The sequence below is a fragment of the Thunnus thynnus genome, chromosome 11 (genome assembly GCF_963924715.1).
Source record: "Thunnus thynnus chromosome 11, fThuThy2.1, whole genome shotgun sequence".
In the NCBI taxonomy this organism is placed as follows: Eukaryota; Metazoa; Chordata; class Actinopteri; order Scombriformes; family Scombridae; genus Thunnus; species Thunnus thynnus.
Genome location: NC_089527.1, coordinates 16,912,133 through 16,930,182, shown reverse-complemented (window position 1 = coordinate 16,930,182; position 18,050 = coordinate 16,912,133). Strand labels below are relative to the sequence as shown.

At 38.1% G+C, this 18,050-nt stretch overlaps 1 protein-coding gene across 1 annotated transcript; it reads left to right on the top strand.

The window, feature by feature from the left end:
* Positions 1-3,155: 3,155 nt before the first annotated feature.
* Positions 3,156-17,667, top strand: prpf40a (PRP40 pre-mRNA processing factor 40 homolog A). Its single transcript, XM_067603424.1, has 27 exons — positions 3,156-3,253; positions 4,961-5,041; positions 5,201-5,344; positions 7,332-7,415; positions 8,020-8,038; positions 8,134-8,153; positions 8,292-8,333; positions 8,956-9,066; positions 9,383-9,503; positions 9,809-9,833; positions 10,075-10,284; positions 10,517-10,622; positions 12,059-12,123; positions 12,224-12,388; positions 13,343-13,451; positions 13,628-13,778; positions 13,900-14,033; positions 14,315-14,429; positions 15,042-15,133; positions 15,264-15,380; positions 15,569-15,706; positions 15,879-15,974; positions 16,054-16,140; positions 16,291-16,381; positions 16,470-16,531; positions 16,621-16,776; positions 17,028-17,667. Exons 1-27 carry the CDS (start codon positions 3,251-3,253, stop codon positions 17,115-17,117), a joined length of 2,634 nt encoding a protein of 877 aa, XP_067459525.1. The 5' UTR covers positions 3,156-3,250; the 3' UTR covers positions 17,118-17,667.
* Positions 17,668-18,050: the final 383 nt, after the last annotated feature.

Sequence of the window (18,050 nt, the reverse complement as noted above, 5' to 3'; positions counted from 1 at the left end):
AGCAGTTTTAGCTTTTACCCTTTTAGTAACACTTTATTTTAAGTTTCCCTATTTAACATTTACAAGCAGCATATAAACATTTGATAAATAGTCTATAACACACTATAATGTTGTTATAAGCAACCAAAATGACTTTTAAGAGTGTTTATTGATGTACAGTATTGTTAGCAATTATATTCATATAATATACTTCTTCTATGAAGACTTATTTTTTATTATGTATTGTCATTAATTATCTGTTTATACACCAGCCCCCACTTATGGGTGCCCACAGGAGGAGTTATTCTGTAGTTGTTGACAAATACATTAATAAACACTTATATCTGCTTACAACTACAATTTAGTGTCTCATAAACCATTTATTAACTGTTAATGTACAGGTTGTAAATGCTAAATAGGGGAACATTAAGTAAACTGTTACCAATTGTTTCATTATATCACATATTTACAGTTAAAATTAATTTTTATATCAAACTTTTAATTACAGTTGCTTACATTTCATTTTCAACTATAGTTGAAATGCACATCTGGATTATCTTAGAATGCCAGATGCTCATGTCAGAGCTAAAATTTAAACTAATGATAATTCCTACATTTTCATTTATTGTAACTGGATGTAGAATTTTAATTGGTTTAACTGGTTAAAATGTAATTATTTATATAAATATGTTATTGTTGATCTGAACAGTAATAATTTACATCATGAAATGCTATTTGTTCCTCCTAAGTATTCCTGATATCACATATTTCACAAAGTTCACATCTATATCCATATCCATATCTATCATGTAAATAATAAAAAATCTTTTTAGCTGAATTTTCTAGTATAAAACTAATACGTGAAAACAGTTTGTGACTCAAAAGAAGAAGATTAAAGGCTTAAACGGCTTAATATTACACTTGCCAGGAGCACCTGGTTGAGGCAAAGTTTCTCTAACTACTTCGCTCTAGTCGGCCCAAATCTGATATTATTTTAAATAATCTTCCAAGAATATAATTCATGAACATTTATAGCTATGCAATAATGTTGATTTATGAGTGGATATCTGTTGGTTTGTTTTCCTGAAGACAAGTGATGCACTGTGGTTGACTGACTCCCATCATTAGACTGAAGTTCAATCCATCACTGCTCCTCACTGTCGCCTTGCTGTCTATTTGGCTTATTAAGAGAATGGATAGGGAATTCTCTTGCACTTGTCAGTAAATGCATCAGAGTTTATTGCAGTCTACCTCGAGTGTGGGCTCATCTGTTTCCCAACTCTTCGTTGCATGCTTCACACTCCAGTAGCGCTTTAAATCCCAGGGAGAACTTCACAGTAAACAACAGCGCTGACCAGCATAAGCTGCACGTCACATACATGCTCCATTTTGAAAAACATCTGGCAAACATAGCCTGAATATTCAAAACGTTTAAGACGCTATTCACAGCATCACTACAGAACAGGAACAGCAATAAATGAAAATCAATGTGTTCATGAGGCCATCACACTCATTTTCTGTTTGAATAACTCTTATAATGGGTGAGCTACTGCTTAACCTTGTTTTGTGTGAAAAATATGTGACCAGAATGTAAAAACAAGAGCAACAGGGAAAGAATGAGGACCATAGCCATGTGAATGGCACTTCAAGAGGAAAAAAGCGTGCAGGCTGACTTTCTAATTTTCTACCATCATTGGGACTCGTTCCAGCCACATACAGCCAGGAGAGCTCTGTCACAGAAGCCAGTAATTGGGAAATCACAGCCAGCTCTCCAATGATCCTCTATAGACCAAGGTAATTTTGCTGTGTCTGAACACCAGCTACTCCAGATTCTGAAATAGGCATCTGTTATAACATCCAAAAAAAAAAGAAAACAGAAGAAAATGTCATTCATTGTAAGAGTGTCACAGACGAACCTATTTGGCAAGAATTCTGTCGTGAGTGAGGAACTGCAGGATGAGGATAGTATTATCTAACCTAAGAATGTCAATTAAAACCATAATTTTTTTAAGAACATTTTTAAAAGAAAGAAATGAAAAAAAAACATAATCAAACAAACTCTGAGCTAGGAAGAGTTACAGTTCATATAAAGATTTTAAATAAAAAAACAGGTTTTCATAGTTTTTACAGCCTTTGGATTGGAGGAAAATCATATTGAATTAATGTGCTGTTTGACCTCCTTTGTCAAAACCAATTGAACCATGAAATTTAACCAGTACACTTAAAAGATTTGAAATATATAGCTGGTAATTCAATTTAGAGACATCTAAATCTTCTTTCTATCGATCCTCTAATATTCCAAACAGTACATGTTTCCAAAATAATATAAAATGTTCATCAATATGGCTGTTCATAGATAGACATGATACAAGATACATATTATTCCAAAAAAGTCTGACAAAAGGGCTAAAATAAGTGTCCAGCAGTCTCAGGGGAGCTACAACAAAATGTACAGCTGATATCAATATCCCTTCTTTTGTTAGTTATCAGATACTGATTAGGCAGGAGTTTCCATGTCATGTTATGCACAAAGAGATTCCAGTGTGAGGTCACATATGGTAGTGTGATATACAATTCAATTCAATTCAAAGGGGCTTTACTATGGCATGGGAAACAGGTCTTTACATTGCCAAAGCAAGGATGAAATAAAATCAAAAACATGTACATAAACAGATGAATCGGATAAGTTATTTCACTTGCATGCCTTTCCTTTGATGAAACAGGGATTCCATAGTGTTGAATAAAGTCATCATAATTATAGAGTTGTTGTCTTAACATTAAAATATTATTTCTAAACAAACCACTATTGGAAAAAAATAGATTAATTTTTATACAAAATATATCTTTTTAGTTCTTTATTTGTGCATATAATAAGATAAGACAAAAGAGAAAAAATATACAATAACAAAAGATGCACAGGTGGGATGAAAAAACCTCTAAGGGGCTTCTAAAAACCCACCTACCACTGAAATTAAAGAAAGTTGTATAATCTTGCCACAAAAATATAATCATAAATATCTTTAAAATATCTTTAAGAGAGAAGAAAATACAATTTCCAAACATGAAAATACAAAATATAACCAGATCACAAACCTGTGAGGAGTGAAGTTGTGCTTGTAGAGTAAACTGTGCGTCTCTTTTATTGCGCTTTCCTGACGCAGAATGACGCCGCGGAATCTTAACCTATGACCTCTCTACATTGGACGGAGTTCAACCAATCGTCTTGCTCGTTGTTGCGAGGTGTTCAAGTGTCTCCGAGGTTCTAGTCAACATGGTGAGTACATCCATTCAAAAGGACATTTGCATGTATTTATCGTTAAAGAAAAGGCAGAACTGTATATAGTTTACATGTAAATATTAACTGTGTTGTTAATTACTGACTCTTTGACCCCATAACGTTAAATTAATGTTCTACGTCCTAGAACAGCACGGGTTAGCATGTCGTGTTAGCGCCGTGCTAAGTTAGCGGCACACTCCTTCTTTGACTAAGTCCTGGAACGGAAATACCTTTTTTTTATTATTATTATTTATTTCTAAAAGTGGTTAGACACCGCTGACAGCCAGTTACCTGTGATTAGGTTGAACATCGGAAAATTCTTGTTTTAAATGGAAACCCTAGGCTGGGAAATATTGAGCTAACAGAATAGCAAGTGAAAGTCTCTCCTTAGCTTTATACTATTATTCTTTACCAGAGTTTAGACGGTGTCTGTAGTTGCTCATTACCAGCAACATTCACACTGTGGCAGTCACCCAGGTTAGCATTACTCAGGTGCAATGATAAGAGTTTAAATATCGCCTGTGTTTCAGTTCAGTGAGTGTTAACGCTATTTAAAACGGTCAAAGACGAGCCACTGTAACGTAACGTAGCTTCGCGTTAATTGTTAAACGTGAACCTCTATTCGTGAACTTGGCAGACACAGATATTAGCTAACATTTGATTGAACCTTTCCTAAACTCTGTGATTGTGAGGGCATTTGTTTTGATTAATAAAGTATGAGCTAATTAGCTAAGTCAACGTTTCAGTTGTCTGGTCAGTCCATTCATTAGCTACATATGAAATCCCATAAACCGCCAGGAATCATTAATGTTAGCTAAAATTAAATTAAACTGTTTCTGTAGGACTTGTTTACAACTAGTTGAATGCCAACTGTTTCGATAATCGATTCATCTTATAGTCATTTTAAAAGAAAAACTGCCAAACATTTGTCAGGATAAAACATGTATTTTAGGCCTTGACTGTAGAGCTGCAACGATTAGTCAAATAATCAATTAGTTGCCAGCTATTAAATTAACCGCCAACAATTTTGATAATCGTTTTGAGTCATATTTCAAGAAAAAAGTAAACATTTTCCGAGTCCATCTTCTCAAATATGAATATATTTTCTGGGTTCTTTGATCTTCTATGACAGTAAACTGAACATCTTTAGGTTGTGGACAAAACAAGACATTTGTTTTGCTTTGAGAAACAGTGATCAACATTTTTCACCACTTTCTGACATTTTTCAGGACCAAACAACTAATTAATTGAGAAAATAATTGACAGATTAATTGATAATGAAAATAAATGGTGCACCAAGCTAAAACTAATGCAGTATAATCCATATCAATTCTTCATGATGGTTATAAATGATCAGTTTTTCGTTGAAGCTGTTTTAGAGAAGTTTTGTAACCTGTAGTTTGTGGTGCTTTTGAAACTTATTGCGTTATACTGAGTGTTGTTTCTTATAGTTTAGAAATAGGATGGGATGATATTAAACATGTTCTCCTTTGATTGCACTGATTGCACATCTTTTGGTCTAACTACAGTACTGACTAATTTTTAGTGAGAAAATCAAATACAACAATATTTAGAAAACTTACAGACATATTTGTAGAAACCACAGTGGTGGTTTTATTGAATCAAGCATGCTGCTAAATACCCATTACACCACTGGCTCTTATGAGTTAACTAACATTTTGTGGTGTTTCTTATTCATGACAGTCTTCATCGGAGGCTAATAATGGCCCGAGCCAAGCGCCACCTTATCCAGGTGTACCGCCCTCAGGGATGCCTCCCCCCTTTGTAAGTCAGTGACAGAAATGTTTGTGTCAAATAGCTCTTCACCTTTTGTTTCCACTCAGTAGTACAGGGCTTAACTAAGAGTGGTAAATATTAAAGGTTTATTAGTACCTCATCTAATCAAGTGTGTCTTTCTTTTTCCCTCTTTATTCCTTTGTCTAGATGGGGCCACCAGGAATACCGCCTCATTTCCCTCCCATTGGAATGCCTCCTATGGGACAGCGACCTCCCAGTATGACTCCGATGCCCCCTGGTATAATTCCCCCTGGTATAATGCCGCCAATGGGGGCACCTCCAATGGGACAGGTGAGCCCCGTAAGATGCTTGTGGGTCCCTTTGTATTTTTTGGGCTTGTTGGTGCCTTTGTGGCTCGTGTTTTGGCTGCTCCTCTCTGTCTGATTCAAATAAAGACTTTCACTCATCCAAAAACAGATGGATGGAAAAGTTAGATTGGATATTGCCAAATGAAAGACATTTGGTGCTGCTCTGGAGTTCTCCATGGACTGTTTTGTTGATTGGCTTTTGAACTATTATAGGTAGGATGGTTATAAGCAGAATATTGAAAGAAGATATAGATGTTTGTATGACACAGCCAACTTCAGCTCTGCGTGAAAAAACTCATTTGAATGTGTGCAGTGTGTTGATGCAGGAGGGGTGCTAATGTATTTCAATGCAGGGTTGGCAAAAATCACATAAAATCACATTCCTGGTGGGTTACTTTGTAACGTGCACAGCATGTTTCTGCTGTTTTCCTCGAAATCGTTGTGAAGAAAGATAAAATAGTTGCCGGCATCATAACTTTGCAGAGTTATAAAATGCTAGCCTAGCTGTAGCTCTAACTGGACTTCCTGGATCATATGTCATCATCTCAACAGTACCTTAAAAAACACGCCCCCACCAACGGAGCCCCTTGCATTGTTTTAACACAGTGCTGTCTTCAGCCTGAATGCAGCTTTATAGCACTGAAAAATTAAGTGTCAGTTAGGAAATATCAAATTGTTAAACTAGTATATTTTACATCTTGGATTTTGTTTTTATAGCTCTTGGTTCTATTAGTTATGATAACATCGTGTTCACTAAAGTAATGGCTGACATCTCAAAATGTCAAACCCATCTGACCTATTTTTAAATAGGTCAGATGGGACAAGAAACATGAGTGGTCCAACAATCAAACAGGTTTTTCCTATACAATGAGGGATGATCAGCATCACTACCAGTACTTACACTTTAAGTTTTATCTCTACTAAAGTTCCAGCTAATCTAGCAAAACTGTTGGCTTGTTTCCAACCTGTCTGAGCCGGACTGCTTGCAGATCTCGCCCTGTTGGACCTAATTTTAGCGATGTGATGGCTCTGAGATCTCAGAAATTACTTTGGTGAATACAAACTCATAACTGATAGAGCTGAAATTTTCCTTCAACTCCGTCATGTGTTGGTCGTTAGAAAAGTTATTTTTTTACTTCCCTGATTTGTTCAGCTCTTCACCACAGAAGTTAACGTGAAAAAGTTCAGTTGAGCAAAGTAAGGCTGCAACTAACAATTTTTTTCATTATCGATTATTCTGCTGATTATTTTTGCGATTAATCGTTTAAAAAATAATATTGAAAAATACTTTTTTTTTTCTGACCAACAGCCTAAAACCCAAAGATGTTCAGTTTACAATGATATAAAACAGAAAAGCAGCAAATCATTGTATTTGAGAAGCTGGAACCAGCAGGTGTTTGGCATCTTGACTTAAAAAAATGAACTAAAACATTTAATTGATTATCAAAGCAGTTGCTAATTGATTTTCCTGTTTATCAACTAATCACTTAATTATTGCAGCTCTAGAGAGGAGGTTGTTTGCCAGTGTTTCATGTAACACAGTTGACTAAACACTGTTGAGGTGGTCACACTCTAGTTTTATTTATTCATGTATTTATTTATTTATTTGTGCATATATTTTTTTAAAGCAAAACTTTGGTTTAATTTAACGAGCATATGTGAGCTTGTCATCCATATAAATAAGTGTGATATTGGAGAGTGTTTGATCAAGGTGCCAGCAATACAAGTCTGAAAAGGTGCTGAAGGGACATAGTTTGGTGTGCTGCTGCTTCACAGATTGCAAGCTGTGGCATCACACTATTAAATGAGCACAGCAGACTCAGTGTCAGTCTCACCTTCTACCCCTTTAGTCGCAAGCAGCCTTCCACACAGACGCCAACACCCCGTCTCACACCGCGTCTTGATACTTAAGCTTTCACTGGGTGGTATGGAAATGCCAGATGAATATTTCATGATGCTTCTTTTATTAGATGCCAGGCATGATGCCACCTATGATGCCAGGGATGATGATGCCCCCTCGCATGCCAGCTGCGGCTGTACAACCAACGGGACCGGTAACTCTCCTCACTTCTTTTTCATCAGGGCTCTTGTTTCACACTTCTTAAAAATACATTCCCAACTGTGAAACACTTAATGGAGGAATTGCACAGCCAAGTAACACTTCTGTTGGATATAAAGTGATTCTAAAAATATATATATATTTAGAGTGTATTATTAACCACAGATTAGGTGAAGCAGCTGAAAAATATCATTAAATTAATTGTCTAATTAAAATGAAAATTAACACCTGCTTTCAGTGTCCCTTGTTGTTGCTTTTTTTGTTTTGGCTTCGGTTCAGCAGTGAATCACTATGAATGTAATAAAAGTATTAGACAAGTTATTCAAATGAGCAATGTGATATATTTACCGTGGCAACATCCAGACAGCTTTAGAGATCATAAGACATCCACTTAATCAACACAAGTATAATTTTGCATCTTGAGGGTGTGGAGTTTTGTACTAATTAGGAAAGCTTTGTCAGTTGCTTTGTATTGCGAATGATGACTTCCAGTTGACTTCATTATTCAGAGACAGAGATGCTGATGTAAACTTTCAAATTTGTGAGTGTTTTTTTTTGGGGGAAAAATTAATTAACTAATACAATCTTCTTTTTAACAGCCTGGTGTTGAGTCCACAGGTAAGATCCTTAACCTGTCATTTACAAATCATCTTACATATCTTGTGTTCATTAATTAGAAGTATCTGATCAAACGTGTGTTTTTATCTTCACAGCTGCTGCACCTGGAACAACTGTAAGTGTAACATTATTATTTTATATGCAGTAACTGCAAGTTTTTGACACAGTTCTGATCATTAGCTCCAGCATTTTGCTTTCTGTTTTTCCAGCAACTGCTGTCTGTCAACCTTTCATTTATTCCTTTGTCCTACAGAGTGCCACGAATGGATCTCCACAGGAAGAACAGCCAAAGAAGGTTTGTACACATGTGAGAGTTGTATATTAAAAGACTTGATATCAACAAAGAACTGAAAAAGCATTTAAAATAGAACAAAAGTTAAGCGGTTGCTTGCTCTGTAGCCACACTAGTAGCATGGCTGTAGGGATGGCAGTGTCTGTCGGTCAGTTCACCACTTTGGTCTAGACTGAAGTAACTTAAAAACTCTTAAATGGATTGGCATGAAAAGACATTCATGATCCCCAGAGGATGAATCCTACAGACTTTAATGATCCCCTGACTTTTCCTCTAGCGTCACCTTGAGGTTGACATTAGTAGTTCAGAGTGAAAAATCTTAACAACTATTGAGTGGATTGGGGTGAAATTTGTTATTCATAATCCCCAGAATATGAATTGTAATAATATGATCTGTTCAAAATCTGTCCATTGCTTTGGTTTATGACTAAATACCTGCAAAATTAATGTCAAAACATACCATCTAAACATCAATATGCTGGCATTGTAGTTGTGAGCATGTTACCATGTTGACATTTGCATTTAGCTCAAAGCACCGCTACAGAGATGCTACCATGGTTGTAGACTTGTGGTCTCGTCTTCATTCTGAGAGAGATCACCTATGTGTTGTTTTTTTCCACCTTAGAAGTCCCTGTGGACCGAACACAAATCACTGGATGGGAAGACCTATTATTACAACACAGAGACCAAGCAGTCCACATGGGAGAAACCAGAAGAACTCAAATCTCCTGCAGAAGTACAATTCTTTATCTCTTACATAATAATTATAATGTGAAATGTACTTATCTATCTATTTACTTGATTACATATTCACATACTTAATAGATATACTTTTCAGCATTGTTTTAATTTATATATTTATTTGGCACATTGCATGTGAATCAACTTTAATTAAATTGTAAATGTACCTGTTTCAGCCAAGATTTACTGATTTTCATCTTCAGTCAATATGACATACTAAATACAATTAGATTTGTTCACATACTTGATGAAATAGATGAACAACTTTCATATGGATCCTAACATCTTTCCCCTCTGCTGTTCCTGTCCAGCAAATGTTGTCTAAATGTCCTTGGAAAGAGTACAAGTCAGACACAGGGAAGCCTTATTATTACAACTCTCAGACGAAGGAGTCCAGATGGACCAAACCCAAAGAGCTGGAGGATCTGGAAGGTAAAGAGCTGCTGTCTGATGATGTCAAACCTGTTATGAGAAGTCATGTTCCTCACCGAGCAATGTTGCGCTTCATGGATGAGCCTTTAACAGCATGATAAATGGCAGACCGCTGGCTTCTTTGATGAATAACGCCATGCATTAGGGGGCTTTGGACATCATTGATGTACAAGCACAGGAAGCACAAATACAAGAACACGTGGTTGCTTCTTCAGTACATTTATCTCTCTGCTTTGTTCTTATCTGCACTGTGCTTTGAAATGAAAACAAGTATCCTAACAGCTGTCTCCTTTTGTCTATTTCAGCCATGATCAAAGCAGAGGAGAATGGGTAAGAGCTTCCTGTTTGCCTTCAGTTACTTTCCTCTGCTGCATCTGTGTATTACAAACAACAAATGTAGTGGTTATTAAGAAATTATGTCTTTGTCCATGGTCAAAAACCTTTTTTATTTCATTTTATTATTATGACTGATGTAAGTAATTTTCATGGAGTGACCCTTTATCAATTATATTGTAGCGCAGGTATTCTTATGATCATGTGATGTAGCTGTACTGTCATGGCATGATTTCAGAACGGCAGAGGCAGCGGCTCCCAGCTCCACCACAGCTCCTGTCTTGCAAGCAGATAATACAGCCACTATGGCGACCGTAATGGAGGCAGAAACTGCAACAGCGGTCTCAGAGGAACACCTGTCCCAGGCGGCCGTGCATCACACAGCTGAGACCACAGATGCACCTGTGGCTTCCTCGGAGAGCTCAGTCACCGCAGAGGCTACAGCCAGGTAAACAATTATGTCTGATGCAGAGGCGGGTACTGGCTCCAGTCGTCAGATAAACACTGTATACATTAAACCCCAAACCATGGGATCATAGTGACAACAAGGCAGCACAATGACACTTCTCAACTTAATCTAGGAGGAAGCCTTTTTTTTGTGTGTTTGTGAGTGAAACATGCTAAATACCTTCATCCAAACATAGATGAGTTAATCCAATAAGACCTTCCTTTGCCCTCAGTATTGAAGTTGCAAAGGAAGAGCGGCCAGAACTTCAGAAGAAGACTTACAAATGGAACACGAAAGAGGAGGCCAAGCAAGCCTTCAAAGAGCTGCTGAAGGAGAAAGTGAGTCTGTGGTCATGCTGTCAAGATGGGTTTAACATGTAGGTGATGTAGAGGCTACACACTGTAGGAGAGTAGAGAGGCTGCAGAGTCCCTCTAGGCCTTGTAGTGCATGTTCATGTTACCTGACACGAACCAGGTCAAATACAAAAACTGACTGTTTGTATCAGTGTACTTGTCTTGGTTAAAATTATTTTTGTTGTGACTGATACTTGTAGTAAATCAATTGTTTGTCAGTCCCTAACAAGACATTGTGGTGCACTTTACAGCTATGAAGAGCTTGAGTGCTTCTCTTGCAGTTGAGCTCTATTCATAGTGCCAAAGGAGCATCAAGGTGGCTGTAGTTTGCCATCTGTTGTGTGCTTGTTGATTTGAAAATGCCACTACACATACCAAATGTTTGTCAATAAAATCAAGATAAACAATGTTATGTTAAGATGATCAATAAGTGGTGCTTTACAGTGAGTTTTCCATTTTATCATGTTGTTAAATGAGGCTGCTGCTGCTTCCTGGATCAACAAATGTGGGTTTGAAATCAGAACAGACACTGTCGGTTTGTCTGTTTGTTTTCATAATTTCTGCATAAACACCAACAGTCAAAACAAGACCATCAAAGTGACTTAAAAATATTATTTTAATTCGCTGACACTTAATGTCAGAGGATGTAAATCCTGTCTGTTGTGCACCATGATATATATATATACAGCATGTGATCTGTTTTTAAGGTTAATACCAGGTGTGTTTACCAGCGCATCCTTTGCATTTTGATCCAGATCTAATCCCTGTCCCTCCCCATGAGACCCTGGGAGGTCTTAGCACCATTGTCAAGCTTCACCTCCTGTTGCCGAGGATGTGTTGTGTGTTTGGTTGCAAGGCGGCCACAGCACCACCCACCTTGACTGCTGCTATATTTAGGCTCTTTTAATTTTGTGCGCAAAGCTCTCCTCTGAGATTGCTTGCCATTTCCTGCAAGATCTTAATGGCTCTGTCTTTATGATTAGCTTTATTGGATCAAAGGCACGGGGGCTGGCTGGGATTAAGACAGTGAGAGAAAGTGGCATGCTTCAGTGAGTTAGAATAACTGTGACAACTGACAAGACAGAGGCACGTGTTGGAATCAGTTCATAATGAATGAAGGAGTCACTCCCTGAGAGAGGCAAGTGGCAGAAAGGGTACTTACATAAGTCCTCAGTGGCACTTCTTTGAATTATTGCCACTCCACACCTCTTAACCCAGCATCTATTACTAATTAAGAAAATGTGTTGACTTGACTTCTAGGAGCCAAAGCAGCACAGCTCATTGTTCCTCCTGCTTTTCTAAAAAAAAAAAGTACAATAAAACTACCCTTTTTCTTTCATCTGTTGTTTGTATATCTTTTAAATTTAACTTCACTTTGCCAGTACAAGCTATCCTGACTTTCATTCTTTTCTGTATTTCAGGGTGTGTCCTCAAACTCCTCTTGGGAACAGGCCATGAAAATGATCATCAACGATCCTCGCTACAGGTACGATATTCTCCTGGGATCATTTTATCCTATTTACAATGGCAAGTGAGAAAACATCAGATCTTTGACCTCAGATTCTCACTTTTCTTTGTCAACAAAGTGCACTCCCCAAGTTGAGTGAGAAGAAGCAGGCGTTCAATGCCTACAAAGTCCAAACAGAGAAAGAAGAAAAGGAGGAGGCCAGAATTAAATACAAGGAGTCCAAAGAAACCTTTCAGAGGTTCTTGGAGAACCATGAGAAGATGACATCTACCACCAGATACAAGTAAGTGCTGCAGTGATCTCACATTAAATGTGTTTTTTTTCCCCCCCTGCATTGATTTGTGGTTCCCTGAATTGTCAATATAATTATGCAGATGGGATCAGTTAAAGGTCATCTATGGCTTGTGCACGCCATTGTGGTGTTACAACACAGTTGACTTCCCATTAAACTGCTCTGACCTGTTTGTGCTCATCACACTAATGTTGAGAACACAGCAAATGAACAAACTTAGTCTTCTGTTTTATTCTTTGTCACCATTTTGATTGAATTTCTCACTGACATCAATGTGACAGAGATGCTAGAAGTTACATTAATTTCTTTTTTTTACTAAATGTGTATACATATGTAGTGAGGAGTTAGTTAGGGATTGGAAATTGGGCAGATAACAGTCAAAATGTTTCCATTTTGATCCCTGATGCCGCGTGACATCCATTTCAATAGCACTCTGTGGTTGGGTGTTTGGGTGAAAGTCATCATGACGGGCAGAGGGGACGGACAGATCGACTGGTGACCTTGACAACCAGCCAGTTTCAGAGTTCAGCTGTCACTGAGGCTGTAATCTGGGATGGTTCACATCAGGCAGTTGGAGAGTGATAGCAGGGTTATGACTGTGTGTGTGTGTGTGTGTGTGTCCTTACATTTAATACCTTATTTCATTTCGTCAGCCTCTGGCTCTGTGGAGCTGCATCAAGTTTGGAACAGCGGTCATGGAAATTAGATGTTTTCATGACAAGTGCACATCATGAACGGCTGAATTTAAACTGTAATTTCTTTTTAAAAATTTGTGAGTTTTGTGTAACTACATGACTGTGCATCTGATGACCTGCATTAAGAATCAATGTGTTAAACATAAATTTAGCCTGTGAAATGCTGCCCTCATGTGGGTTATTGTGTAAAAAAAAAAAAAAATCCTAAATTACTCTCCGTGTGTTTTGTGTGTTTACTCGCAAAAACCAGGAAAGCAGAACAGATGTTTAGTGAGCAGGAGGTGTGGAGCTGCGTTCCAGAGAGGGACAGGCTGGAGATCTATGAAGATGTACTGTTCTACCTAGCAAAGAAAGAGAAGGTAAAGCTTTGTTGTACATTTCAGTCAACACTCTTTTAGTCTATGAACAGCATGTTTATCAAAATGATGCAATATTTGTATTTCAGTCCTTATCTGCCAATATCATGGATGATGTAGTCTGGGGATGGGAGCTTTGTAAACATTTGTTCCTCTCCTCTTCTACACACTGTTTCCAGGAACAAGCCAAGCAGCTGAGGAAGAGGAACTGGGAAGCTCTGAAGAACATTCTGGACAACATGGCCAACGTCACCTACCGCACCACCTGGTCAGAGGCCCAGCAGTACCTGCTAGACAACCCCACCTTTGCAGAGGACGAGGAGCTACAGAGTATGAGAACAGAAATTCATGTTTTTTCATCTACTGCGGTTGGAAACAGAGCTGTTAATGTTTTAAAAGAGAGGAGGAACTTTGTTTTCCCCCATTTCATAGTGTTGTTATTTGCTGACAGATATGGACAAAGAGGATGCCCTCATTTGTTTTGAGGAGCACATCCGGGCACTGGAGAAGGAGGAGGAAGAGGAGAAACAGAAGACTCTTCTCAGGGAGAGGAGACGACAACGCAAAAACAGAGAGGCCTTCCAGGTGAGAGGGAATAGGAGGGCAAAACATGTCTTAAAATACTTATAAGCATACAACATGTCAGGTAAAGAAAAGCTGACTTGATGTCTTAAATGTTTTTCATGTGTTGCAGTGGGTTTTACTGGCTTCACTCTATTATAGCAGCTGCTTGTATTTTCTATTTCTGTTGAGAACAGTTTGATAATAATCTTAATCCAAGTTAGAAAAAGCACAAATGTTCGTATAAACATGAGACAACAGCAGTGGCTATTGTGAATAATTCATATTTTGTTGTTTTCTCTCAGAAATTCCTGGATGAGCTCCACGACCACGGTCAGCTTCACTCCATGTCTGCCTGGATGGAGATGTACCCGACCCTGAGCTCAGACATCCGCTTTGCCAACATGCTGGGCCAGCCGGGTAGGACAACACGCCACTGCACACGCGGCTACACACAGCTCGCATGACCTTAATGCTCTGAAGCACGTGGATGCAGACAACAGCACATGACATGAACACAGAAATAAAACATACACAGCTCCACCTGTAAATACTGTATGAACTACATTTGTGCACTATTGATGAAGATTTTCTCCCCCCATTCATTTTAGATTTTGTTTTTATGTTTTTTTATTTTCTTCCCAACGTTCAACACACACAGCGCTGTTTTTTTCTGTTTTTATGTCCTTTAGCTTATTTTTATTTTTTTTTTTGTATCCATGTTGAGGTCATCACCATGTTGGATAGTGCTATAAGGAATAATATGGTTTTATTATGGAAAATCGTATATATACGCATAATGTAAATATAATTTTGGAGCAGTGTGTTACACCAAACCCCACCACCACCATCAAAACAAAAAATGAGAGAGTTTCCTTTGGAAGAATTGCGTTGCACAGACATAAAGTCTATGGCGAGGAGCAAAAACAGCTGTTCTTGTGGCTCATGGGAGCCAAACACCTTTATTAATATTACGTTATTTTGTGTAACATAATTGAAACTTTTTTTAATTTTATGTGGTGTATTCTGCAGGTTCCACTCCCCTCGATCTGTTCAAATTCTATGTGGAGGACCTAAAAGCCCGCTACCATGATGAAAAGAGGATCATTAAAGATATTCTTAAGGTGAGATGGTCTATTATCTAAATGTAGGAACATGGTATCATGGAGGTTTGTTTTGATATATGTATATTTTTTAAGTTATATCATACAACCTGTTAATCTTTCCTTTCTTTCCTTATACGTCCTTCCTCAGGATAAAGGCTTCCTGGTTGAAGTGAACACCAGCTTTGACGACTTTGGATCAGTCATCAGCTCAGATAAGAGAGCCACCACACTGGATGCAGGAAACATAAAGCTGGCCTTCAACAGTGTAAGAACACCTGTCATCATCAGCCAACTGGTCATGCAGCACGTTAATGCTTATTATATATGTATATTAATGTTCTCTGGTGTCACAGAGCTCAGGAAGTGATAAGTGGTTTTGAGCATTATTAGTATTCATATATTAATTGTTTTTATTTATTAGTTTAACTCACTCACTAACCTCTTTGTGTATAGTTACTGGAGAAGGCTGAAGCCAGAGAGAGAGAGCGAGAGAAGGAGGAGGCGAGGAAGATGAAAAGGAAAGAAGCAGCCTTCAAGAATATGCTGAAGCAGGCCACGCCGCCGCTGGAGCCAGAGACTACATGGGAGGGAGTACGTCCTTTACTCAGATACTAAACCAGTGGTTTCGATTGATTTCCCTCTGCCCCTTCTATTGAGTTAATAATTTATCAGTTCCTAAAAGTAATGAGTAGGTTGACTTGTCAGTGTTGATTCTAGTCAGTGTACTCGGTGCTTTGTACTGACTGACGTTTTACTATTTCAGGTCAGAGAGAGATTCTTAAAAGAGTCCGCCTTTGAAGATGTGACCCTGGAGTCAGAGAGGAAACGGATATTCAAAGACTTCATGCACGTCTTGGAGGTAATTGTATATCATGACAGCGGCAATGGTCTTAATGTATTCGTCCTGATCTTTAACATGGTATCTGTTATTTTCACAGCATGAATGCCAACATCACCACTCCAAGACGAAGAAGCACTCAAAGAAGTCCAAGAAGCACCACAGGAAACGATCCCGCTCTCGATCGGTCAGTAGCCGAACTCTGTGCAGTCCGTCTTTTCTGTGCTTAGAAAAGAAAATAAGCTGTCGTACAAACAATTCAGCAATCAAAAATCTACAAGAACATCCCCTGTCACGCTGTTATTTGTTGAATCTCTTCACTTAAATGTTTCCACAGGGCTCAGAGTCTGAAGATGAGGAATACCACAAGAAGAAAAAGAGATCGCAGTCCAAATCTCCTTCTGAACGCTCCTCCAGCGGAGAATCTGGTGAGTGGCTGGTAGTGAATCTGCTTATCATTGGACAGAAGAAACGCAGTTCTGTTGACATTTACTGACATTTTCTGCCTGAAACCAGAGAGAAGCTATAAGAAATCCAAGAAGCACAAGAAGAAGGGAAAGAAGAGACGCCACAAGTCTGTAAGTACACAGGAGGGCGTAAAGTAAATATAACATGAATATACGTGAACTATTTCCGTATGTGTACTGATCGTGATTATGATGACCAGGCATCGCCGGACACTGACAACGAGAAGAAAGGAAGAGAGCGTGATGGAAAGCGTGAAAAGGACCTAGAGAAAGATAAAGAGAACGACAAGTCTCGGGGGAAATCTCGCTCCGACTCCAAACAGAAGTCTCCTAAAAGGAAAGCAGCCAAAGAGGAGGTTGTTCATCTTAATTACCTTTTTTTTCCACCCCAGCAAACTGATGTTTTAATGGCTGTTTTTTAAGGTTACATGGATGTTGTAGTTGATGGAGATTTGTGTGAAAAGTATGTTTTATACCAAATTTGGTTTAAGTACTTTAACTGTAGCTGCTGCAATTAGACTTTTGGGGGTTTCTTGTTGACATTTTTGACACATCTCTCATATTTAATCACATTTCTGAGTCTTTGTGTTTTCTGTGTCGTAATCAGGGTGGCTGGGATACGTCAGGCAGTGAGCTGAGTGAAGGAGAACTGGAGAAAAGAAGAAGAACTTTACTGGAACAGCTGGATGCACCTTGAACACACGTCTGCTGCCCCTTTTTATTGTCGATGTACACTTCTACAAACATGCATTCCCTTCCAAGCTCATCTGATTTTACTGTTCACACCTCCTGCGACGGACTTTGTATGATGACGCCTCCTGTTGGTATTTATGGGAAAATGCTACACTGAACGTACACACTTATTTTGGTGACTAATTTGATATCAGGAAGCTGATCGACTGATCTGTTTTTAAATGTCGAGTCGCCCCCTTCTTGCCTTTGTTAGCTTCAAGTATTTTTTTAGTTGACTGTAGTTATTCATGTTTTCCATTACCAATATTTTTTTGTATTCGATTAAAAGCATATCTTGATGTCACTATGATTGTCCGTAACCTGGAAAAGTAGCATAACAAGGAAATATGCTTCAGGGAAACAGACGTGTCTTATAATAATGGAAAATATTTCTGATTTGATCTACAGTAACTTAACTGCAGCTGTATTGTCGAGAAACGATCCAGGTTTTAATTTGAGCATTTGTTAAAATTGACATACTGTAGTTACATGTAATAAAATACTGTTTCAGTGGATGATGTCTGTAAAATATTTTAGGTGTCCAGTGTGCCAAAATCAATTGTCTCCTTATTTACTGAAATGTTTTTAGTATAATTTCTTATATATATAGTACGTGACAGGATACTACAACCAGATCCTAAAAAAATGCAATCATCGTTATCCTAATGTGGCCTTAAATAGATCCTGTTCTGTTCTGTGAGATGTAAAAGAAAAAGTCTTTGATTCAGTTAAGTGCTGAAATTACAAACAGCTGCCAGTGTTTTTAGCTTTCAGAGAGTTGTTAATTTTACTTTATGGTCATTTTGGAGGCTTAAAAACAGCCGTTGAGTTGCGTTATTCTACTGGGAGGCATTTCTAATACTTTGTCCACCCTGTTTTATATCAGTGAAGTGAATAT